This window comes from Dama dama, chromosome 9, assembly GCF_033118175.1.
Source record: "Dama dama isolate Ldn47 chromosome 9, ASM3311817v1, whole genome shotgun sequence".
In the NCBI taxonomy this organism is placed as follows: Eukaryota; Metazoa; Chordata; class Mammalia; order Artiodactyla; family Cervidae; genus Dama; species Dama dama.
Genome location: NC_083689.1, coordinates 97,098,717 through 97,125,026, shown reverse-complemented (window position 1 = coordinate 97,125,026; position 26,310 = coordinate 97,098,717). Strand labels below are relative to the sequence as shown.

At 39.3% G+C, this 26,310-nt stretch overlaps 1 protein-coding gene across 1 annotated transcript in view; it reads right to left on the bottom strand.

The window, feature by feature from the left end:
- The window catches only part of ERAP2 (endoplasmic reticulum aminopeptidase 2), a 43,760-nt gene extending 18,542 nt beyond the window's left edge, over positions 1–25,218 (bottom strand). Inside the window, exons 1-9 of the mRNA XM_061152065.1 lie at positions 25,117–25,218; positions 22,427–23,121; positions 17,569–17,707; positions 13,892–14,026; positions 11,925–12,045; positions 6,956–7,110; positions 3,916–4,029; positions 2,692–2,823; positions 2,338–2,469 (exon numbers count right to left, since the gene is read on the bottom strand). Coding sequence (XP_061008048.1) covers positions 2,338–2,469; positions 2,692–2,823; positions 3,916–4,029; positions 6,956–7,110; positions 11,925–12,045; positions 13,892–14,026; positions 17,569–17,707; positions 22,427–22,983 — 1,485 coding nt within the window. The 5' untranslated portion in view covers positions 22,984–23,121; positions 25,117–25,218. The remainder of the gene's footprint in view (positions 1–2,337; positions 2,470–2,691; positions 2,824–3,915; positions 4,030–6,955; positions 7,111–11,924; positions 12,046–13,891; positions 14,027–17,568; positions 17,708–22,426; positions 23,122–25,116) is intronic.
- Between the last annotated feature and the right edge of the window lie 1,092 nt (positions 25,219–26,310).

Genomic DNA, 26,310 nt, shown 5'->3' with positions numbered 1-26,310 from the left:
ATGTATGAAAACGTAATTCATCTAGATGTGATGAGCATAGCAATTCATAAAAAATACATACAAGTTACCCTTTTAAATATTTAATTGATATTATGTGACACCGTGCTGATTTAGGTATTTTGGAAAATTTATCATTTTTGTGCCACAGTTTCATTTAACATCAGAAAGGGGTCAGCTAAGAATTTAGGACCTTTAGGGGAAGGTTAGATGGGAGACCTCTCCAGTAACTAGGAAGAAGTTGTGATGTCATTGAGAGAATGAACACTGGACTGAGTCAGGAGACAGATTTTAAGTAACGACTCCATCACTCACTTGTATAAGATCTTGAATAAATCTCTTCATTAGCATTAGTTTTCCCATTTTTGGGAAAACCCATTTTAAAAAATGGGTTAAGATTGGCTACCTTTCCTTCTTGAGATGGTAATAAGCAGGATGTGACAAAAATTAGTAAAGAAGTGTTCACACAGTTGGCCTAAAAGAGTTCTGTAATTCTTGGCCAAATCTCTCCTTTAATCCCCTTCCCACTCACTAACCACACAAAAGACGGATTCTTCCTCTTTGAAAAAAAAGGGCTCAGGCAAGGTCTACACACACACACACACACACACACACACACCCTTGTAAAGGAGGAGGGAAGCAGATGGGTGGGAGAGAAAAGCAATGAAAAGAAAAGCTTGTTGAGAACCTGGGAGAGAGTCGGGATGAGATCATCTGGATCACCTGTAGGAGGTGATGGAGAAAGAGCATTTTCTTGAGACTTCTTTGAAAATTTACTTTTGTTTTTTGGCTGCCCTGGGTCTGCATTGCTGTGTGGGCTTTTCCCTGGCTGCGGTGAACAGGGGCTACTCTGGAGTTGCAGTGAGCGGGCTGCTCGCTGCGGAGGCTTCTCTTGCTTCAGGACACAGGCTCTAGGGACGTGGGCTTCGGTAGTTGCAGCTCCCGGGCTAGAGCACACACTCAGTAGTTGTGGTACGTGAGCTCAGTTGCTCCGCAGCTCGTGGGATCTTCCTGGATCAGGGATCAAAGCTGTGTCTCCTGCATTGGCAGGTGTAGTCTTTACCACTGAACCACCAGGGAAGCTGCGAGAAAGAGCCTTTTTATAAGTATTACAAAGGATGGTGTGGTTGATCCCTTTTAGGGTTTTCAAGAATGTCAGTAAAAGTTTTGAGCTACTGTGAAATTTTAATTACTTGCATTTGCTTCTTTGACCCCCAAATCACACATAAGTTAAACCTTAAGGATCCAGACTTAATGAGGGCACAGAGAAATCAAAGAAGATAATGTGTATGATTTTTTTTAAACTATGACGTGCTGTACAAATATTGAACAATATTATTATTACCCCTGGGACAAAAGTGCTTACAAAGAAGAGAGGACCTCTTTTGTATACAATGGCTTAGGGTATTTCTACTTGCAGGCACAAGCTTTGCCAGTTTATTATTTCTATTAAAAAGTACTGGCATTTGAAAATCTAAAAATGTTTGAGTAATTATTAGAATCATCTGAGTTGACTGCATGGTTTCTCTTTCTCTTACCTACTATCCTACATGAATCCCAATGACAAAGAGACCATATATTCTTTAATCAATCATTCGCCGTCTCTTAACCATGATTATAGGATCAACAGAATACTAGGGGCCTGACATGATTCTTTCTCTTAAGCAGATTTTGTTTATTATTATCACTGTTATCATTAAATCAATGGAAGCCAATAAAAGAGGACGTCACTGGCTGGAAGAGATTCATAAGTGCACTTCTAGGTATTCAGCAGAAAGGCAGTGAGTGCTGGAGCTGGCTATGAGAGGGAGGTGAACCCTCAGCTGGATCTCAAAAGATGGACCGCACTTGAGTTGTTGCAAAGGAGCAAGTACACTTCGGGCAGCAAGAGCACCAGAAACAAAGGCGTGACGACAGGGATGAGCAGGATTTCTTGCATGAGGGAGCAGGTGGGTCTCACTCAACTGAATACTGGCTGGGACATCAAGTTGAACAAGTAGAGTTTAAGCTTACATTTGGGAAGAGAAGATGACGAGTTACATGAAGGAATTACAAAGTCATGAAAGGTTTGGAAACAGAAGACAAAATGTAGGGTTAACCAGAAGAGGGAAACCAAAGAGAAGCAGGTCAAATACCAAACCCCCAGGGCTAAGCTAGTGTAGCATCTTGGTTTAGCAAGATGCCAAGGAAATAGACAGGTGCGGCCTGCTTAACCCAGGCAGTGTGGCAAGTGGAATAAACATCCGTTGCCTGACAATATAACTGTTTATAAGCCTTCATAATTAGCTTGTCACTGTTTAGGCTTACCAGCAGTCTCCTGTAACCCAACCAATGACTTACGTTTGATAGACTGTGCCACAAATCATCATTCTTAGCATTTCTATAGCTGAACTTCTTTAAGTAGTGAATAATTCCTTTCCTGAATGTCTCCTCACTCAGAAAATCCTTGAGCATGTTCAAAATACAAGCTCCCTAGATTAAAAACACAAAGAAAAAGAAGGTAAAGGGTAGCATATGTTCTTAAAGGAAGCTTACATGCCATGGAACATGTGTAATGTCTGATAAATGAGCAGCACGTAAGACAAAAAGCGACACAGAAGTAATCCGGCACCAACAACTGTTGATGTACTAACATCATTATACTTCTCTCAGGGCAGGGCATTTATTTACTACCTGGCCCACATCATCTCCTACCTTGTTGTAGGAAACAGCATCAAACATTTCCTGTATTTGAGTAGGAGTTTTTGCTTGATTGGAGATAGGATGGGATGAATTTAGTGAATCTCTTTTAATGACTTCAAAGCATGTGTTCGAAAAATTGTCATCCTAAACAGGAGAAAGCATTTGTTTCTTCAGTTTCCATTTGACACTCAAAGCAGTAGTAAAGATGCTAGGTTTAGTAAGATATTCTCAGGAGTAAGTATGCAAACAATATTTCTTACAAAATGTTTCTTTCCCCTGATATAGTCCCCTTTCACCAATTCTATATTTTGTTAAAGGTCTAAATGTGATATTTCCTCAGACACTGCCTGAATGTTTCCCATGAACAAAGTCCTTGGATACAGAAATAAAACAAAGGTTCCCATTTAGTCAGCATGTGCTTATGTGTCAGGCTCTTATATTCCTCATCTGCAGTCCTTTCAACACTCTGCAAGGAAGAGGCATTGTACACATTTTATAAGTGAGAATGCATGAAACTTCTGGATTAAACCACAGACTCAGCACATAGCAAAAAGAAATAAAAGGATGCTGACTTTGAATCCATGTCTATCTGTAACTGTGCTGGACCAAATATTTACCCCAAAGAGCTAATTATCCATTACTAGTTAGCACTACCTTGTTATGTGTAGTTCAGACCCCCTTCGGGCTTGCTAAGTGGCTTCAGTCATGTTGGACACTTTTCGACCCTATGAACCGTAGCCCGCCAGGCTCCCCTGTCCATGGGATTCTCCAGGCAAGAATACTGGAGTGGGTTGCTATGCCCTTCTCCAGGAGATTTCCCCAACCCAGAGATTTTTCTCAACACTGGTCTGCTGCATTGCAGGCAGATTCTTTACCATTTGGACCATCAGGGAAGCACCATCTTAGAATTCATTATGTTAACACACATATTGCTTACAGACTCTTGGATAAATATAGAATAATGCCTGAAATATTTTTTTTTTTTTTTGGCAATTTGGAGAATTTTGAAGCCAGACAACCTCCAGATCTGTGAGAAAATAAACTGGCTTAAGCCACCCAGTCTGTGGAATTTTGTCATGGCAGCCCTAGCAAACCAATACAATCTGTTTATACAAAAGAAAATACCACAGATTCAAAAACACAATGCCGTGTTCTCTTTGGCACTTTCTAAAAATTATAATAGTAAATTAATGATTTCTTAGGACGTATAGTATGATATACAAAGTTGCGACTTACAAACTGTAGTTCTGGATATGTGATGTTGAGAGAGATAAGTTCCATGTATCTTGCAAAACCTTCATTGAGCCAAATATCATTCCACCATTCCATTGTAACCAGGTTACCAAACCACTGGGAGATAAAAACTCAGTGTCAAACAAATATAAAAAATTATTAACTGTAGCAAAAAAATACAATGGGCAGTAACTTCTTTTTTACTAGTTGAGGCCTTTTCTCTGTCTTTACTACCCCTTTCTCTCTGCACAGCGTCTTTCTCCTGGTTTCCCTGCCTTCTCCCCTCACCACCACATTTTTGCTTATTTCACTTACTTCTTTTGTGTCCACATTGCCTCCAATGCCCTACCTTCCATTATATCCTCCCTATATTTCCTAGATATTAGGCTCAATATTAAGGAAGAGAATTATTAAGGAAGAGACATTTTGCATGGTAAGTATAATCTCTGTCATTGACTTACAGTGAGGGTCTAAGGAGAAATATAAGCCAAAATATTCTTGATGAAGTCATCTTTTTATATTAAGTAGCAGTTACTTAAAAGGATAAGAATTCATTTAGGACTTTCAGATCATTACATAATATTACTAATGAGCAAATGTAGTTGTTGACCTCTGTCCCAATTTACTTCTAGAGATCAGTTTAGCCACTAGTGTAAATAAAAGTCTGAGATTTTACATATATATAAATTAAAAGGATACAAAAAGATAAGCTAAATAGAAATTTATCCTTGACCTATATTTGATCTGTAACACATTTTAAATATTATTATTTTTTTTATATATTATTATATTTTACCTATTTGGCCTTTGTTGTTTTAGTGTGTCTCTAGTTTATCTATTTTAAGAGTGCTGTCTCCAGATGGATTGGAAGCTTAAATAACAAGATTTTAAGATTCAGAAGAGCCTTGTTATAGTTATAGGACAGAAATCACTAGATCCATAGCTTCCAGAAACTGCTCAACCCCTATACCTTGTCTTACAACTTTCAGATCATATTGCAAATGTGCACCAATCTTCCGAAGGACATCTGTGAGGAGGAATGGTGGGTGTTTCCTCAGTTTGAGAAGTGATGAACACAAGAAGTTCAAGCTGGTTATGGTCATTTCACCAGTCAGGAAGAGTATTTTATTCATTCATTCATTCAGTGAATATCTATTGAGAATCTACTATGTTCCTGGCACTATGCCGTGGTAAAATCTCTTATTTTTAAATTTTTAACTTTACCCTTTATCATGACCATAGTAATAAGAGGGTCTTTTTTTTTTTTTTTAAAAGCAGCAAACGAAGAACCTGGTTATATAGGAGAAATACATAGATGTACGTAATAGAGCCACTACCTTAATACAGATGATGGAGGTCAACCAGTAGACGTATATATGCAATAAAATGTTATTGGCACTATGATTTATGTCTGTACAAGAGGCAGCAAGGATTCCAGAAGGAAAAAGTCAGTTTTGCTGAGAGAGTGTGTAGGATAACTGGGAAATGATTCACTTCCTGAGTCTTAGAAGTGGGCCCCAGGAATGTTGGAAGTGGGGTGCGCTCTAAGCAGATCAGGTAGCAGGAAGAAAAGCACAGAGAAGTGATGCGACCTGTCCTGTCCAGGTAATGGCAGGTTGTCCGGGGTGGCTAATGCCAAGGCGTCGTTCAGAGATGAGACTGGAGAGGTGGCTGGGAGCTGGGTTATCTGGGCCTCATATGACACCCTGTGGATCCTTGACTAACCTGGCATTGAGAGTCTTTGCCAGGGCTTTATGCGGAGGGCTGACATGGCCAGATGGAGACGGATGGGAAGACAAAACAGTCAAGGCAGAAACTCCAGTGGGGCCTGCTGCTTCAGCCCTGGACTCTGCGTCTTCAGGAAAGAGAAGCTTTCAAAGGAAGGCCTTACGGCAGCATGGAGCCTCCAAAGGAGAGCTCTCTGCTTACTTCCCTATGAACTCTGGGTAGAAAATTAGGAATCCCCAGACTCAGATAAGTGCTTTAGAGCTCCCAGTGACTAATAATCCAAACCCCTAAGATGAGCCAGAGGGAAGATGCTAAACCAGAGGAAACTGTTCGTATGTTCTCAAAGTACAGCGCTGAGCATGGCTCCGCGCTTAAGCTTGCTGCTTAAAACAAACAAACAACCCCTCTTATTATGATGGTCATGATAAAGGGTAAAGTTAAAAATTAAAGAGTAAGAGATTTTACCAGCTTCTACAATTGAATGATATGTGCCTGTATGGTGAAAGAGAATTTCCAATGTCTTTAATAATTCACTGCATAACAGGGAACTTGCAGAAATAAAACAGAATGAAAAAAGTCTCTGGTATCTGAAGAGCTAATTTTACTGTCTCATAATTGTATGTAACGCTGGGTTGATAAGCAGGCCTTGGAAATCTTATTCTGTAAGAAATGGTGGCAGTGGTGGTCATTGTCTCTACTGTTACTAGCTAGCCCTTACTGAGTACCTAGTGTGTGACAGACAGACACTCATCTGCAATCCTCACAACAGATTCAAGAAGCAGGAGCTATTATGAACTTCATTTTATAGATGAGGACACTGAAGTTTAAAAAGGTAGGTAGTGTGTCCAGGGTCAGTAGCCTGGGAGTACATGGACTTGAAATACTTCATTATGGCCAAATAATCACAAATTCCAATTGCAGGGAGCCTGATTTTACCCTAGACTGGAATGTCACTGTATTAGAGAGTGTATGGGGAAATAATAAAAATCTCTATTTGTAGGGGTTTCTAATACTGTGTCTTATGTACGTCTGTGATCTTCACCCTTCTTTACTAAAAGACATTTGGAGGCTTTGTGCATAGAAAAGTTTTAGAGGACATAGTGGCCAGTTCTCCTGTGATAAAATTCTGGTATGAGACCCATAGTCTAGAGGTTGAACATTCTGCTACTTGACATATAGTATTTAGTTTGATGATCCCTAAGGTGCCCCCTGGAAATAAAATGACATGATCTTACATTGTTTGGGGAATACTGGGGGTGTTCTGCATGATGCTCTTTGGAACCGACCCTGAGAGAATGCCGTGAGAGCCAGGTACCTGGTGTGCTAGTTCATGGGCTATCACCTTGGTGACCCATAGTTTATCAGAAGTAGAAGAGGTCTTGGGGTCAAAGAGCAGCGACGTCTCTCTGTACGTGATGAGGCCCCAGTTTTCCATGGCTCCACTTGCAAAGTCAGGAATGGCAATGAGATCTAAGAAATAAAAACAACCATACTTAATCATTACAGCTCCTACACCAGAAGTGGGATTTGCTTTCTTCTTAAATACGTTATGATCCTTTCAGTATATATAAGCAGACATTCTGATAACACTGAGTATCTTTTACTCTTAACATTGATATTGTGTCTTGTAGTTGCTGAAAATAATCAGTATCCATCATCAAGCAGAATAAAATTTATTGATAAAGTTTTATTTGTAGGTGAAGTAGCCTAGTGACATAACCATTGTTTCCTAAGAACTAAACCGTGAAATTAGCTTAGGTGCATTACTGCTGAGAAAAGAATTCATTTCAAAACACTCATATTGTATTTTATATTAGTATTACAGAGACTTTGAAAATATAAGATATCAAATGATTTCTAAAATATTTGGATTCAACAAAACATATAATGAACTCATTTCTATAAAAAAGAGAAAATAAGGGATTTTTAATTTCAGGAGAACAACATTTAGAAGCATCTCTGTAGTCAATATTTCAAGCACATACAGCCTCTAAGTGTCCTTCTAAGGCAGTAAAGGGAAAAAACTGTAGGCATCAGTTCTTTCTGACCTCAATTTCCTTTTCACCGTTAATATTTCCTCTACTTCTTGACAAAATTTTAGAGAAAAAATGTAAAATTTAATCATCTTTAAGCACCTCAGATATAATGTATATTCAGTTCAGTTCAGTTGTTCAGTCATGTCCAATTCTTTGCAGCCACATGGACTGCAGCACACCAGGCTTCCATGTCCATCACTGCCTCCTGGAGCTCAATTAATGTATATTAATTTATATCATGTCTGTGTGAGAGTATATATATATACATATTTATGTGTATATATACATCATTTGGCAATGATTTCATGTTGATTAGAAAACTTCTGGCTAATGTTTAATCGTAGACTTCTTTTTATTCTGCCAGGTCATCCTGGAAAAAATACTGTTCTTTGGCTGAAAAGCCAGGTAATTAAAATAATAATAATAATTTGAAATAAATCAAGTCACTTGGCTTGAAATTTCATTGTCTGGAATTAGTATTGCTTAATTCTAGTGGATAAAAGCCAATATGTATAATGCAATCAAAAAGTAAACTAGCACTAATCAAGATCAGTATTCATTAGCACTTCAAATATGGGAATGATTCCTTTTCTAAACTGCGTCAATGATTTTATATTAGTTACAGTATTTCCCACAGCCATTAGAAATGCTTATGTCTGCTCTACTTTTTCTTTTTTTTTTAATTTATTTTTATTGAAGGAAAATTGCTTTACAGAATTTTGCTGTTTTCTGTCAAACTTCAATATGAATCATCCATAGGTGCACATATAGCCCCTCCCTTTTGAACCTCCCTCTCCCCCTCCCTCCCCCATCCCCTCCCCCGCCCCCCCCGCCATCTAGGTTGATACAGAGCCCCTGTTTGAGTTTCCTGAGACGTGCAGCAAGTTCCCATTGGCTATCTATTTTACAGATGGTAACGTAAGTTTCCATAGTACTCTTTCCATACATCTCACCCTCTCCCCCCTGCCCATGTCCATAAGTCTATTCTCTATGTCTGTTTCTCCACTGTTGCCCTGTAAATAAGTTCTTCAGTACCATTTTTCTAGATTCCATATAAATGTATTAGAATACAGTATTTATCTTTCTCTTTCTGACTCACTTCACTCTGTATAATAGGTTCCAGGTTCATCCACCTCATTAGAACTGACTCAAATGTGTTCCTTTTTATGGCTGAGTAATATTCCATTGTGTATATGTACCACAACTTCTTTATCCATTCATCTGTTGATGGACATCTAGGTTGCTTCCACGTTCTAGCTATTTTAAATAGTGCTGCAATGAACAATGGAGCACATGTGTCTTTTTCAATTTTGGTTTCCTCAGGGTATATGCCTAGGAGTGGGATTGCTGGCTCATATGGTGGTTTTAGTCCTAGTTTTTTAAGGAATCTCCATACTGTCTTCCACAGTGGCTGTATCAATTTACATTCCCACCAACAGTGCAAGAGTGTTCCCTTTTCTTCACACCCTTTCCAACATTAATTGTAGACTTTTTGATGAGGGCCATTCTGACCGGTGTGAGGTGATTTCTCATTCTAGTTGTGATTTGCATTTCTCTAATAATGAGCGATGTTGAGCATCTTTTCATGTGTTTGTTATCCATCTGTATGTCTTCTTTGGAGAAATGTCTGTTTAGGTCTTTTCCCCACGTTCTGATTGGGTTGTTTGTTTTTCTGGTATTGAGTTGTAAATGAGCTGCTTGTATATTTTGGAAATTAATCCTTTGTCAGTTATTTCATTTGCTACTAGTTTCTCCCATTCTGAAGGTTTTCTTTTCACCTTGCTTATAGCTTCCTTTGCTGTGCAAAAGCTTTTAAGTTCAATCAAGTCCCATTTGTTTACTTTTGTTTTTATTTCTGTTACTATAGGAGGCGGGACATAGAGGATCTTGCTTTGATTTACGTCATTGAGTGTTCTGCCTATATTTTCTTCTAAGAGTTTTACAGTTTCTGGTCTTACACTTAGGTCTTTAGTCCATTTTGAGTTTATCTTTGTGTATGGTGTTAAGAAGTGTTCTAACTTCATTCTTTTACTTGTAGCTGTCCAGTTTTCCCAGCACCATTTATTGAAGAGGCTGTCTTTGCCCCATTGTATATTCTTGCCTCCTTTGTCAAAAATAAGGTTCCCATAGGTGCATGGGTTTATTTCTGGGCTTCCTATCTTGTTCCATTGGTCTGTATTTCTGTTTTTGTGCCAGTACCATACTGTCTTGATGACTGTAGCTTTGTAGTATAACCTGAAGCCAGGAAGGTTGATTCCTCCTGCTCCATTCTTCTTTCTCAAGACTGCTTTGGCTATTGGGGGTCTTTTGAGTTTCCATATGAATTGTGAAATTTTTTGTTCTATTTCTGTGAAAAATGCCATTGCTAATTTGATAGGGATTGCCGTTGAATCTTGAATCTGGTAGTATAGTCACTTTCACAATATTGATTCTTCCTACCCAGGAACATGGAATGTCTCTCCATCTGTTTATGTCATCTTTGATTTCTTTCATTAGTGTCTTCTAATTTTCTGTGTACAGTTATTTCATTTCCTTAGGTAAGCTTATTCTTAGATTCTTTAATTCTTTTTGTTGCAGTGGTGAGTGGAATTGATTCCTTAATTGTTCTTTCTGATTTTTCATTGTTAGTATATAGAAATGCAAGTGATTTCTGTGTATTGATTTTGTATCCTGCTACTTTGCTAAATTCACTGATTAGCTCTAGTAATTTTCTGATACAATCTTTAGGGTTTTCTATGTACAACATTATGTCATCTGCAAACAGTGAGAGCTTTACTTCTTTTTTGATCTGGATTCCTTTCATTTCTTTTTCTTCTCTGACTGCTGTAGCTAGAACTTCCAGAACTGTGTTGAATGATAGTGGCAAAAGTGGACACCCTTGTCTTGTTCCTGATCTTAGGGGGAGTGCTTTCAGTTTTTCACCATTGAGAATAATGTTTGTTGTAGGCTTATCATATATGGCCTTTACTAGGTTGAGGTAGCTTCCTTCTATGCCCATTTTTTGAAGAGTTTTAACCATAAATAGGTGTTAAATTTTGTCAAAGGCCTTTTCTGCATCTATTGAGATGATCATATGGTTTTTAATCTCTCAATTTGTTAACATGGTGTATCATATTGATTGATCTGCATATATTGAAGAATCCTTGCATCCCTGGAATTAACCCAACTTGATCATGGTGTATGAGTTTTTTTATGTGTTGCTGAATTCTGTTTGCTAAATATATCTGCTCTACTTTTTCTTAAGCTGCATGCTTCCTTTCAGTTAACTTTATTTTAAATGCGTTCATTTCATATGGTCTTCAAGGTCACATTTTTCAAGAACAGCTTAGGATTGTTGATGGCTATTATTTGATTTTTCCTTGAATTTTGACATAGAGGACAGCAATGGACTGTGGGTAACCTGATTTAGTATGTCTGTACTAAAGGGTATATAGAACCTGTACTATAATGATACCATGAGACTCAGGAACTATGGGAATAGCCCCTGGAAATGTCTTCTGATAGTCCTTTAATTCACTAAGAAAAACTACATGAAGTTGGTCAGAAAAGGGGAAGAAGGACATGATAAGGTGTGTGTTATAAAGTCCCAAAGGAAAACAGTTTTGTCACTGTCTGAAACTCTAAAAATTAATCTACATAAGTTATAAAATTTGTCAGTGTTTTTATACATTCTGAAATATCATAAAAATCACAATTTTTATTTTTTAAGATAGAAAATGGAAACCAACAAAGATAGGCTATTTGTATCCTCTCATATAAAGATCAACTACTATCACATTCAAATTATCTATTTCCTCCAAATCTCTCTCTCTCTCTCGCTCTTTTTTTTTTTTTAAATGTCTGTGCCACAGTCTTATCTTCCAGCTTCAAACACTCTGTAGATAACAGATGGTAGGACAGTTTTCAGCTATTTACATAAACCTTTGGCAACTTTTATAAAAGATTGCTAGTCTTGTATGAATATGGTATAGAAGGAAATATATGCTCCAGAAAATTCATCCATTTAAATCTAATATAAAATGCAGATATTTTAATATTAAACCTGATAAAAGAATAGAAAAATGAACCCAAGTACTTGGGCTTCTCATAAATACTTTATTTTCTACACTCAAAGACATCTCTCAGGTATAAATTATTGCTTTCTGGGCTAACTGAAGTTCCTCAGTGCTCATTTTAATCACATATAAAGAGGGATGAAATCAAAGCAAGTTCTAAAAGTAAAGACAATGATCTAGAATTTGAACCTACCCAGTTTGGGGAGTGGATAGTGAATATCAAAGTAATTTTCATAGAAGTCCAGCAGCTTCAGTGATGCTTCCAGAGCGTAATGTGTTTGACTCCATTTGTCTGGGGATGCATAGATGGACACCTGGGAAATGTCGGTGAGAAGAACGATCTTTGAATGACAGCTCCTTGGCATGACCCCATTCCTAACAACCTTCACCCGAAAATGGAGACTGTATTTTTCAAGAAAGTATTGAGATACCGTTAAACATGTTGTCAACAGGGGGTAAGATGTTCTGTAAAGTATTAAAGAAGAAGTCCTTCTTGAAAACTATAAGCAATCCTGTGTTTTCTGTTACAGCGCATTCCGTAGGTGTCAATCCGTACATTTCAAGCTATATAAACCTATTACATCACGAGAGCTCACTTCAGATCATCACTATCATGTATTCTAGCACTTGAGAATTAGCTTTCCAAAATGATGACCACCAAAATACTTTCAATAAAACACAATTGTATTAGGTGGAAAAGCCTTTGTGAGCTTATTGAAACCACCCTCTGTTATGTTTTCTTTAAACTCAAAAATGCCCAGATAGGTTCACTGACTCCCTACATGGTAACTACTAGCTAGTAAGTGGAAAAAATAAAGTTAGATTCCAGTTTTCTTGGGTTTCAAGTACAGTATTGCTTTCATTTCATAATCTGCTTTCATGCTCCAAATTAACTGAAATCCCTCAGAAATTTTATAAGAAAGACATATTAATGGCCACAGTACCTTACCAGGCACTGTGCTAAATGTACACTTGTCAAACTTGTAAAATCTAACTTAGTCCTTTCAACCACCTCCTGAAATAGAAGCTATTTTCTTCATGTTAGGAATGAAGCAATGAAACCACATGGAGATTAAATAACTTGCTTCAAGTCACACAAATGGAAAATTGTACAGCTGGGGTGTGAATCCAAGGAAACTGACAGGACCCTGTCCCCTAAAGTAAAATACAACCTGACCTCACACACACCTATATCTGTCTACCTATATATCTGTGTGCAGCGATGTATGTAGACACATTGCTGATAATATATATCTGCGTATCCATAGGTCTAGTATGTATGGAAATTATAATCGATGTTTTATTGCTATTTTTCATAAGCACTCTTTTATGGCTCTTTGAATATATTTTTGGGTCTGTAACAATTCCTCAGGGTAAGGGGTTCTTTTTCATTTTTCATGTATTCATTGATAGTCACAAAGCTTTATCAGATACTTACTGTGTGTGTTTGTGCTCAGTGACTCAGTTCTGTCTGACTCTTTGCAGTCCCTGCCAGGCTCCCCTGTCCATGGAATTCCCCAGGCAAGAATACTGGAGTGGGGTGCCATGCCCTCCTCCAGGGGGTGTTGCTGACCCAGGAGTCGAGCACGCTTCTCCTGCATTGGCAGGTGGAGTCTTTACTGCTGCACCACCCGGGAAGCCCCAATTATTGGGTATTGTAACTTTTTGTAAATAATGAACGCTCTAAAAATGATGAAGACCTCCTTTTATTAAGGAAATAAAATTATAGAAAACAATTGGAAACAATGTAAATGTCCTAGAATAAGATGCTGATTAAAAAACTCCATATGGTACCTCTATGCATTAGAATACAATACTATGCAATCATTAATATTATAGAAAAATACTTAATGCCATTTAATTTTTATAGCATATTATGGTGAGATAAAATAATTGCATATTATTTGTAAAAAGTATATATAGATTTATAGAGTATATATTGTTATTATATCCAGTCATATACTGACGGACTTACAGAAAACACTTGGAATACACCAGGATATGCCCCTGTAGTGCTCACAGGTTATTTTATTTTTTATCTCTCTCTGTTTTTGTAAATAAGCATGGTATTTTGATAATAAGGGGGGAAATTTTAAAGAACAGCTCATTGCCTTCAGGACGCTATCCTGCACTGTGTATGAAATGAGAACTCAAACTCACCTTGACCCCTGACGAGGTGGTACCACTCACAGAAGTGAAATCACAAACTATGTAGGCTACAAGGTAGGTACTCATTTTTACAGTAGTTTCAAAATGATCTTCCAAGAGGCCTCCTTCAAGTTCAATCGTCTTAACCTACAGGAAGGGAAAGAATCGGTATTTGAGAACTGGAGTATTTTACAAGAATGCCTATGACATAGGCTATGTAAGTTAGAGGTGAGCTTGATGCTCTGCGTGATGCCCATATAGATTAGAGGACTCTTCACAACATTCTGTGGCTTCGCCTCCCTCTATTTCCTTTATCTCTAGACTTCCTCGAAGACACGATGTGCTACTTTAGGAATCTGAAAATGATGCCTATTTTGTTGTTGAAAGCATAGAAATATCTTAGACGGTTCCACATTCTTGAAATGCAATCATCTCCAACACTGGCATCAATTCAACATTTGTACTTGTAAGCAAAAGTGCCAGAGAATAGTCCCCTTCCCTTTGTTATATAATAAATAAAATCTGTTGCAGAAGGAAATGAGAAGCAGAGCTGTGCTGGATGGTTTGCATCATCTTTTAATCCTCCTATTATTTGTGTATGAGGTAGGTATAATTTCACAGGTGAAGAAACAGAGTCTCAGAAACATTAAATGATTGCCCAGGATCACACGGCTAGTTTCACGGTAGGACCAAGATGTCGATGTGGCTGTGTGACTCCAAAGATATTGCTCATTCTGGCACTTGCTGTGACAGCTTGAGTCATAGTCTTATTTTATCTTTGCTTCATTGATTCAGCCATGAAAGCAGTCAGGCCAAGGAGGTCATTAGTAATTTAAGCTTCTGCCCATCTACCGAGGAAGTAAAAAGTTTTAAGTCTATAGACTGGTCAGCTGCATCCATCAAATTCACTGAGTAATTACTGAATTCTATCTTTACTTGCTCCGGATAGCTGGTTCCAAAGATGGTCTTCACCATGGTACAATGCCCCTGAATTCTGAAAGGACACAGATCCTGTTATCTGAAAATACCACTTTCTTCAAACTGGTAACAAGTCTTCAACGGGCTTGTTGCTCACCCTCTCCAAACCCCTTTTAAGGCATCAGGGTTGTGGCAGTGCTAGCATAGATTATTAAGCATATTTTGTGTGTTTGTATAAGACTGCAGTTTGCTTTGGTGAGAAAAAATAGCCTGAAGGATTATCACAAACTGCCTAGCCTATGTCAATGACAAATGTTTGTGCTATTAAATTCTACAGAATTTGATTCTACAGAATTTTATCAAAAATTCAATTCCTAAGTTCCAATAAAGTAGAAAACACTGACCAAGTACCCTTGAAAAGGTAGTAGTATATATAGGGCTTTAAGTTTCACCACTATCTGAAAGTTAATTTTTTCCAAAAACAGTCTCCTTTGTAAGGAGTCTGATTGAACCACAGTTCTACGGATACATACCCCTAGCAGATGAAAGGTTATGGTAGGGGCTGAGGAGGGGACACTATTTTTGTGGTCCTCTGACCAAGCTCAGCAGCAAAACCATTTAGTCAAGCATGTAGATGGGTGAGGAGAGGAAGAAGAAAGCTTGTGGGACCATGGAGAAATGGGTCTGTGACACTGGAGAGCTGGTGGCAGAGCTGGTGAGGAGACAGGTGGGCATTCCCTCTGATTTATCTCCTCCTCCCAGGTTGAGAAGTAGCCCATAGAGGCTGATTTGGTTCAGGAACCTGGAGTCACCCATGTAGATTAGCACTGCCTTAAATAGAACTGTTTGCAGTGTTAGTGTAAGTTCTTCCAGGATGGTGATGTAAGCTCCAAGTATAAAACACTTGTTGCTAGAGAAGGATTTAGCTGTTTTCTCAATTTCAGCAGGATTCTACTTACATAGCAAGTGTCACCAGCAGGCGTGTGTTCCTTTAAGAAATGAAGGGGACAAAGGAATGCCCCAAAGATATGCACTGCCTCTCCTAGCACTTGGCTGGCTGCCTCACTTTCTTGTATTCTTAACTTGTATTCTTTTCTTCTAAAATAAACCAACTGAGAATTTCTGTGTTGCTTCTCACCAGTCCACAACCCATCTTAAGGGCCATAGGTATTATCTGAAGAGTATGATCATAGCATTACTTCAGCTCTTTCTCTCTCTCCTTATTTTGAATAACCATGGAAGCCTGGCCATGTCAATATGGAGCAGAAAGCTAAGCCAGTGTTTGCTGAAAAAAGCATGATCCAGAGAACTGGCCCAGTCAACTGAAGCAATGCAAAGTTCAAGGATTATATAAAATATTTAAAATTTTTTTTCACTTATTTTTCTTACATGTGAGAAACTGACAATTCTGAACATTTCAGAAAGCTGAAATTCTAATATAACAAAATGACAATTTATGTTTGTATCACATTTTAATTAAAAGGTATTACTACTTGTATTTTTACTTTATCCTCCATGATGATTCATGTGAAAAAATATATTAATAAAAAGCTGCCAGGAAACAGACTGAATGGCCCTTAAATGAACATTCCACTAAAAAGAAGACTTGGAGTTAAGCAGCAAATCCTTTTTACCTGAAAGGGAGTAGGCTAATTAAATTGCTGTCTGCACGATCATGAAAAAAACGGCGGGATAAATGTCATGTGGAGTGTGTTACTTTCCCCCTTGATCTGCTCTGCAAGCATTTCAAAGCAAAAACTTTTCCAGCGTTAAACAGAAATCTGGGGGAAAGCTTATGGACTCATTTTTCCCACTTTATCCACAGAAGACAATCACTGAAGAGGGCAGAGAGGAAAATGGGCTGGAGTCACTGGCTGGGTTATGATGATCCGGCTGCTTCTGAGCTCATCCTCCTGATGCACTGTCAGGAGGGCCTCTATTTTTATCCAACTTTCTAGGTAGCAATGGAGAAATATTTTACATTTCGTTCAACAGCAAAAAAAAAGGCAAGTGCATCATTAGTGAGGAAATATCAAATAAGGCTCAAGGGTCTACTGTGTCATTCAGAGTCTCTGCATTTTGAGCATAAATATGAGCCAAATAAAAGTGTTCGGAGGTCTCTTTCAATTAAAAAGTTTGTAACTTTTCATATGATTTTCAAATAATTTTCATAAATAATTTTAAGGACTACTCATGGAACTTAAAAAGATTTCTAAGTTCTATCACAGACTCCTAGATCTGAATTTGCAGGATGGGCCCATGGAGCATTCTCTAGATCCTTACTATTCCAAATGTGGTGCCTGGACCAGCAGCAGTGGTACCACCTGGGAGCTTGTTGTTAATAAAAAGGCAGAATTTTGAGCCTCACAGCAAGGCCAACTGAATCAGAACCTGAATTTTAACAAGATCTTCAGACGATCTCATTGAGACGATCTTGAGACGATCTCAAACATTAAAGTTTGAGAAGTGCTGTTCTGGGCGATTCTGAATTTCATCGATGGCCAAATAACACCGATTTAAAAGAACACTGCTTCCATATAAACACAAGTAAAATATAAATCACTTTCTTTAAAACAAAAAGTTTCTTATGTAAAAATGCCCAAACAGAATGATTTTAAAATATAGATGGATCGGAGTTATTATGCAACATGTAGATGGAGTAAGAACAAATTAATGGCTTAAGTCCTGCAAACAAAGCAAATATTAAAACACAACAAAGACTGAAGTTCATTTTGAGAACAATTTCCCAAAGTTTCTGAAAGTGGGAATACCTTTGGCATGTTGGAGAGGGCAATGTGTCTGCTTTCTCTTCTTATCTTGATGGAAAAGTTGGCTTTGAACAGTGGTTCATCAAAGCAAGGGAAAGCCATTCGTGCTTCGGTGGGCTCAAAATCCGTTACTGCAATCGTCCTGTGAAAAGAAGTCCGTTCCAGTCGGAATACACAAGTGAAATCATAAAAGAAAGGGAAAAGAATTTTATTTTCAGAACACAGCTTATCAAACCTGGAAGTGATATGTTTGATTTCTCAAACTATAATCTTAGTGACTCTTAGTTTTTGAAGAAAATGAAGGTAAAATTTGTTTAGCAGCTGCCAATCATAGTAATGCACTGTGCCAGGCACTCTATTTACATGACTGTCTTCATATTTATGGCAGATAAGGATATTGAGGCTCTGAGAACTTACGTGACTTTGCCAGGATCTTTACCTAGTATTGACACATTGCTGAGATAGTGAAAGGTTGTTGCTGAGCTGTGAAAGACACCAGGATTCTTGGCCTCCGGAGGAGAGGAAGTCAAGCTGGGGCCTGTGACGAGGCTTGATTGCTCCGAGTTTTTGTGTAATAAAGTTTTATTAAAGTGTAAAAGAGACAGAGAAAGCTTCTGACATAGACATCAGAAGAGGGCAGAAAGAGTGCCCCCCTGCTAGTCTTTAGCTGGATGTCATATAGCTACTAGCAGGCTGCTAATTAGAGAAAGGAAATGTGTCACAACTCAGAGTGACACCAGGCCCCTCACCCACAACATGCATTTTGAGATAACATTGGCACAAAGGTGAGTCATTCCAGGCCATGAAATCTTGAAAGGCAGGTTTCTAAGCAAATACATGGTTTCATTGACATAGATTAGGAGAGCAATTGTATGAGTAAAACTTACTGGTTTGTCAAGTTGGTTCTGAGTCTTAGGTGGAACCAACTTGAAGACAGAGTCTAGGGTAAATGCATAGTTCATTAACACAGCTTAAGAAAAACAATTCCATAAGAAAAATGCATTGGTTAGCTCATGGTTTGAGAAAAGTTAAATTCAGGTGGAATCAGGTGTCATTATGGCAACATAGAATTTTAAAAGAAACCTCTTTTTAAATTTGTATAGAGAAAGGAAAGAAAAAATCTAACACTTGTAGTTTGTTTCCTCCTGCTGCTTAAGAGAGAGATTTAAAAAAAAAAAAGTCTGACACTTGCAGCCTATTTCCTCAGTTTGGAGACCCCTGACCTTCCTGCCTATTACCCTCTCAACAGGTATGCCCCATTTGACTTCAAAATTGACTAGAAGTTAGTAGTTTAGTATCATCACTAAACCTGAGTGAATCTCAATCAGCCATTTGGATATTTGTGAGGTGAGTGATGTCTTAGGTTGTGTTCTCAAGAAGCAGACCCTGATTTATGAGAACATGCTACCAAAGGGACAGGAAGTAGAGGAAGCAGGACAGGGAAGAGGAAGAAGTCAGGCCAGGTGCCAGCTTTAGCTTCATCCCTGGGCAGCTCTGAATGGAAACTACATCTTCAACTTTCCTCCTACTAGAGGCAGGAGCTGGGCTAAGGTTCTTCCTGGAGGACCCAAGCTCCCCTTAGACACTTCTAGCTCTACTTGCCAGCAAAGCAGCTCCGGTCTTCAGACTATAACAGGTAGGTAGATACCCTGGCAAGCCTCTATACTCCATCACCTTGAAGATTTTGAAATGATATAATTACAAATTTATTCTTCGGACTTGAAGACTTTAATTAGGAAGCAAACCTAGAGAGTGTACTTCCACTGGAGGAGGAGGGCGGAATAGAAAATCTCAAGGGACAGAGAAAGGGTGAGAAGGACCAGGAGAGAAATAAAGAGGAGCTGCTAGGATAATTTTTGCCCCAGTTTAATTCTCCACTTCAGACCAGAAAAGTAAGGCTGGGGATCTAAATATCTTATCTGGGACCTTGATATTACTTGGATTTGGTAGCAGGTTCTACACATTTAAAGGAATCCCAAGTACCTGGAATAATTTTTATTAATGTGAAATTTTGGTTTAGAAAGCCTAACACTGGAAAAGTCAAAAGCTTAAGATTTTCTTTGCTATTTACACAATTAATTTTAGTGCTGCATGCAAAGTAGTAACTTCCCGCTTCTCAAAGAATTAGTGTCAACTGAATTATTTTTGCATTTTAAGTTGTGTGTGTCCACACGTATGTGTAAATGAGAAAAAGAGAGACAGAGAGGTCATAAAATTCCATTGACATTGTCCTGCAAATCATCCTACATGTTAAGACCTACTAGGTAACTGAGTATGAAGAGAGCTGACAAGTTAATCATAGGAAGAGTTGGAAATAGCCTTCAGTTAATTATGAGAGACACACTGGAAAGGAGTTAATTTTCAAGCTGCTACTCTAAAAACTTATCCCCTCTTCCAACAAAGGTCTGTCTAGTCAAGGTTATGGTTTTTCCAGTAGTCATGTATGAATGTGAGAGTAGGACTATAAAGAAAGCTCAGTGCCAAAGAATTGATGCTTTTGAACCGTGGTGCTGGAACAAACTCTTGGGAGACCCTTGAACAGCAAGGAGATCCAACCAGTCCATCCTAAAGGAAATCAGTCCTGGGTGTTCATTGGTAGGACTGATGTTGAAGCTGAAACTCTAATACTTTGACCACCTGATGCGAAGAGCTGACTCATTGGAAAAGACCCTGATGCTGGGAAAGATTGAAGGCAGGAGGAGAAGGGGACAACAGAGGATGAGATGGTTGGATGGCATCACCAACTCAATGGACATGGGTTTGGGTAAACTCTGGGAGTTGGTGATGGATAGGGAGGCCTGGCATGCTGCAGTTCATGGGGTCACAAAGAGTCGGACACGACTGAGCAACTGAACTGAATTAAACTGGTCTCACTCGTCTCCCTAAATGGTATCCTTAAAATGTATTTCCTTTAAGTGAAGGTTTTGTCAGTTGAGAAAGTGAAATAAATCATCACTAGTCCTGTGGTGCCTCGGTGAGAAGTTGATAGTTTTCCTATCTAATACTGTGGCAGACCTGAGAACAGACCTCTGAGAACTGAGGATACAATGAGGGGAACGCATTTCCAAGGGGAGGGCAAGAGTGGGCTGGGGAAGGGCTGTTCTCGGTGGACTGCTGGGGGCTGCGGGGTGCGTGCGTGAGTCCCAGAGGGCAGTGAGCACCTGGGGTGGGGAAGGGGAGAGGACACACTGAGCTGCTAAAATCCCTACCAATACCCATTCTCCTTCTTCAGTTTCAGTGGAATCCTGATTTTGTTCAGGAAGGTAATGTCTTTGGATAAAAGAATCATTTCTCCAGATTCTCTTGTAGTTTGGTGGGCACATGACCCATTCTGATCTATTTGGAATTATTGGATGAGAAAGCTTGGGAAAAGGTGTCAGACTCGACTGGAATGTCTCTTTTAACATTTCTCTCTTTCCCATTTCCCCATTTTCCTGCCTGGGATGTGAACTTGATGCCTAGAGGTGCAGGAATCATCTTGTATTAGGAGGAAAGTCATCTGCCAAAGATGGCTAAGCAGGAAGATAAAAGGAGTCTAGGTCTTGGATAACATTAGTGAGCTCTGGAGCAAACCTGGGAGGCCCTGCTTCTGGATTTCTTGTTGCATGAGAAAGACACCCCCTTCCCACTGTGTGCCAAAGCCATCGTACTGGGGTTTCTCAAGTTGGCAATTGAAAGCAACTGGTAAAAAGAGGAGAACACCAAAACCAGATGCCTTTTACCCCTGAGATGGACCCTGGCCATGGAACAAGTCATCCTCCCTGTGAAGCATCCTTGATTCCTCTTGCCTTACATAACCAATGTCAGCAAATTCTGTTTTACCCTTCTTCGGAAGAAATGCTGAATTCAATCATTTCATAAGAAGCACTACCAGCCAGTCCAAACCAACATCCTTTCTGACCTGAACAACTGCAATGACCTCCTGAAAGACCAGTTTGCTTCTACCTTTTCCTCTCTATAATCTACCGTCAACATACACGTTATCTTTATAAAGCATACATCACATCAGAACTTTCCAATGACTTCCCGTGGTCCCTGAGTCAAAGCCTAAAACAAGAGGCTCTAAGTGTCTGCATGATCTGACCTCTCTCTCCTCTACATCTCTCCCTCACTCACGCTGGCCTTCATCTCTCAATTACTCCTGCCTTACAGACTTGGCACTTGCTGATGCCTTTCCTGGGAACACTGTGCACTTAGATGTCTTCAGGATTGTCTCCTTTAAAAAAAAGTTCAGATCTCAGTCTAAATGTACTGCCTCCATAGCAAGAACTTCTCTGACCACTCAGCTAAATTATTCCAAACTCCTAGTCTATATCCCACTACTATACACTCAGTGCCTAGAATGGTGCCTGGCACATAACATGTGCTCAGTATGAGCTGATGGAATAGACCATATTTCTCAGTTCTTCAACTGACTTGTTCCTGCTTCCTGGATCTGAGTTAAGCTGTTTCTGGGCAAAGTACATGATCTCACTTCCTCCCTCCCAACCCAGATCTTACACACATTTCCTTTTGGTCTCAGATCAAGGCTCACCTCCTTTGAGAAGCCTTCCATCCTTTAGCTCTCTCTGCACCCATCATCATTTCCCCCAGCAGATAAGCGTGTCAATCTTGTCATAGTCATAAACTGGCCTTTCCTCTTGGTTATTTTCCCTCTAGCAATTTATGCCTCTGCATTCTGTCTTTTCATCTTTATTGTGACTTACTTTAGGAATGGTAGAGCTTCTCCTTCTGAGTTTTCAGGGTTTTTTTTTTTTTTTTTGACTTTTCATAAATGACTACTGAAGCATGGTCCTGGTAGAGACATAACCCATGAGGAAAGTATTACAAAAGACTGTAAACAGCTAGAGCTTCCTCTTACCTTGTTTCACCACCAAGAGTTCTGTACGTGCTTTTATAAAAGCCTTCAAAACCATCAGCTAGCTTGGCCTGGAAGTCAATAGCCACGGAGTATCTCAGGTCAGCCCTAAGTTTCTCTGGAACCAGCAGGGCAATTTGCTGATGAGCAGGATAACTCAAAACAGTTAGCCTTTCCCCTGGTTTCCTGTATCTCACATCCTCCTCTGACTGAAGGGAGGCATTTATGATTTCAAGATCTTTGCTGTGCAAGACAATGAACTGGGTGTCATCTCGAACCAATACTTCGATCTTCTCAGATGCAACGAAGTCCAAGGAGGTGAGATTTGGGTGAATGAGAACGTCATAGTGGAGGGGAATGACCACACTGGGGAGCCTCAGCTCATGCCAAGGAAATATGTCCCCATTGGTGGCCACTGGAAAAGCCTCAGGGTCCTTATTGAACTCATCAATAGGTGAACTTGTGAACTGAGAACAAATACATTTTTGGGGCATGATGACTGCTGAGCAGTAAAATCCTATGTAAATATTAAATACTAGTTTTCTGCATGAATTAGCCATGACAGAGGAATGGAATACTACATCAATTTTCCGGAAGATGAATATTCAGGCTAAATCTCACAGTTCTCCCCAGCAAAGTGTTGGCTCCAATTAGGTCACTCAGGATCCGAACAGTATGTTTCAATAAACAGATTTAATCTAGAAAGAAAAAAAAAAAAACATGTATAGCATGAAAATAAAAACACTCCAATTCATAAATAAAACCTTAAAACAACAAAAGGATATGTGTGAATGGGGAAAATCTACTTTGTCATAATGAGGCCAAATCTCCACAGAATAAAGTAGAAAGTGAGCTATCATCTGGTTATTACAAATAAAAATTTTTAGAACTCCAATGAAAGGACTCTGCCTTAAAATTGGATCTGTGGAATCCCCTCTGCATTCCTGTGCAATGAAGAGATGGTAGGTGCGTAAATTCATTGCATGAGGAACATTTTTAACATTTGCCCACATCATTTCGTGAGTGTGTTTGGATATCTGAAAGTAAGCTGCATAGGTGTCTCTATTTCGTCTTAATAAGTCACGAAGAATATTCAATATTCTTGGGATACTAGCTATTACTATTGCTAATGGCATTGAATTTCACCTCTTTTGATAAATAAGGTTATGGCCCTTTTCTGAATGGCCCTATTTTATAGTTGCTGGTATACAGGATGCTGTTAAACCTAACTTTTTATTTCAGTTTATTTCCAATAAATAAATGGAAATAAATTTTGATTTATAATATTCAAACTGAGAACATATTTAAGTTACTTTGGTCTTCATCACAGGCTACCTTTGAAAACACAAATCAAATTGAACTCACTGCCTCCATAAATAAAACTAAGACAATTTTTTATTGGAAGGGTAACACTACAAAATATATAAAATAAAGACAAACAATATACATTGTAATTTAGGTATTCAGTTCTGACACCCACCCTGCCACCTGCCTCTATTTAACTCCTCCCTGCTTCACCTTAAACCCACGAATGGCTCTCCGTTTCCTTTTTTTAAAAATCAGTAACACATTCTCTTAAATTAATTGTCTAAAGAGTTGCTGCAATTTTCCAATTTGCAATATTAATGCAGATCAACAAATATTGTTAAAGAAATGAAGAAAATAATGGTTAAATATGGTTGAATAGCAACACTCTCCCCTCTTTTTTATACAAGCATTACATTACTGCTACCAAATCCTAATGTTCCAAGGGCCTCTGATACATAAAGCCATAACTGGTCAATTAGCTTGAATTTCTGATGATTTGAAAAATGAAATTACTTGTTTGTTAGGTCCCAGGCACGGGAATCAGATTGCAAGGGTTCCAATTCTAGCACCATCATACTTACACTGAATGATCTTGGGCAAATTTTCTGATTTTTTTTTTTAGCATCAGCTTCCTCATCTATAAATAGTGTAATGATTTGCACTAACATTGGAAGAATTAAGTGAAATAATTCACATGAAGAATTTGGTACAGCACAGCAACTAGCATACAGAAAGCATGTAATGAATGTTAAACATTAAATTATTGTCATTATTATAACTCACATTCTCTGGCCTAAATTGTGGAACTTCTCCCCCACGTGTAGCAGACACATCAAAGGAAAAGTGTGTATATATGTATTTCTTTTTTGGTAAGAGAAGAGAGAAAGGCCTCAATATTTACTCATGTGGCCTTTAACTTTAGAACTGGTAAGAACTTTAAAGGCTGGCTAGTACGAGTTCTGAGTGTCCAGATAAATAAACTGAGGGTGAGTGTCGCTCCCAGAATCAAACAGGAAGTCTGAAGCAGAATCAGGACTGAAATACAGCTCATGGCCCGTTTGTCAGTGGAGTTTCCCTTATATGGCGCTTTGCTGCATTGAACAAAATACCTGGAGATAGAAGATCCAAGAACTGCAGCAAACATTTGGGAAAAGCTAAGAGAATCTCCAGAAGAGAGTGAGTCAGTCAGATGGATTCTTAAATCTCATCCTAACTGCACATTCGTCCTGAAACAGTAGGACCAGATACACCCACCTCCCCCGGATCCCCAGCTTAGATTACAAGAGCTCCTCAATACAGAAGCTTTATACCATCTGTTCAGGTCATTATTCTCACTGAAAGATGAGGATTTTAAGACAGATTCAAGAGAAATGTTGCTGTGTTACCTCAATCCACGTTGCTGCAGATTTGAATGGAGGGGAACTTATTTCTGCTTTCACTTTCTGTTCCGGCAGAACTTTGCATAACTGCAATGAACAAGCAACTTCAGAGTAAAAGTCAGACCACAGCAAGGCCAGGTAGGACTCCAACATCCCAGCGGCGGCTGCTCCTGCTGTTTTATCTTCCCCAGCCCCGTGTCCCCAGGTGTAAAACCTTCAGAACCTAGTTTTGCTTTGTTTTGATGCTGCATTATTTTAAGACACAGTATTGAATTCCTCCCCGTGGTGTATCCGTATGTCTTGCCACTCACACTGTTAACTGAACCCAGGGTAGATAAGGCATGACCGGGGAAGCTGAAAGAAGACCCAGGAGGTGTGGGGACGGCACAGAGGTTTATTCTCTCCGGGCAGCAGCAGTAGCCAGCAGCAACAGTGAGTCTTCAAAGAATGGTGATCTACTAAGACAGACAAAAGTGGCCCGTGGCCAAAGGGGCACGCCGGCCCAGTGCTACCAAGGTCGGCGATAGCGCTGTTTACAAAACATAAATAGTATGAGGCCGTGAGTGGGGCAGGAGAGTGGGACTCATCCTGTGTTCTCAGTTCATTTCTCCATGCCATATTACCATGAAATCTGACCTTGGTCCATCCCCTTGGAACAGAGAACTCCCAGCCAGTTTTAATGCCTTTAACAGAGGCGCTAGACCCCTCTTTCCTACGTCTGAAAACTACCTGCCTCCTGGGCATCCAGCGGCTGTTTCCCACCTTTACATCTCTCCATCTCTCATGAGTCTTCTCTTCCTCACCCCCCTGTCTCTGGACAGAGAAACAGCCTCTGTTCTCTTTTCCCACTTTATTCTTTCCTTCAGAGAATATGTTCATTCTGGAGTTTTCTCATCTACCCTCACCCATCCCATATTTTTCTCCCCCATCTCTCCTTCCAGGTTCTGCTGCTGCAGTTCCAATAGCCTGATGGACGGCCTTGACACGGATGCTCTGCTAACAACTCACACATTGTCTTTCCCCAGACTGGAGCCTTCCGCCGCTATCCATGATTTGGACCACATCACTGTTCTGCTTCTGCTCCACCCTCGTTTGCTACCAAGTTCTGTTGATTCTTCCTTCTTAATCTCTTTGTATCCAACGTAAAAAAAGTGTTCCCCATGGTCAAGAAAGCAGGCCAGGGCCTCATCACTCCTCACA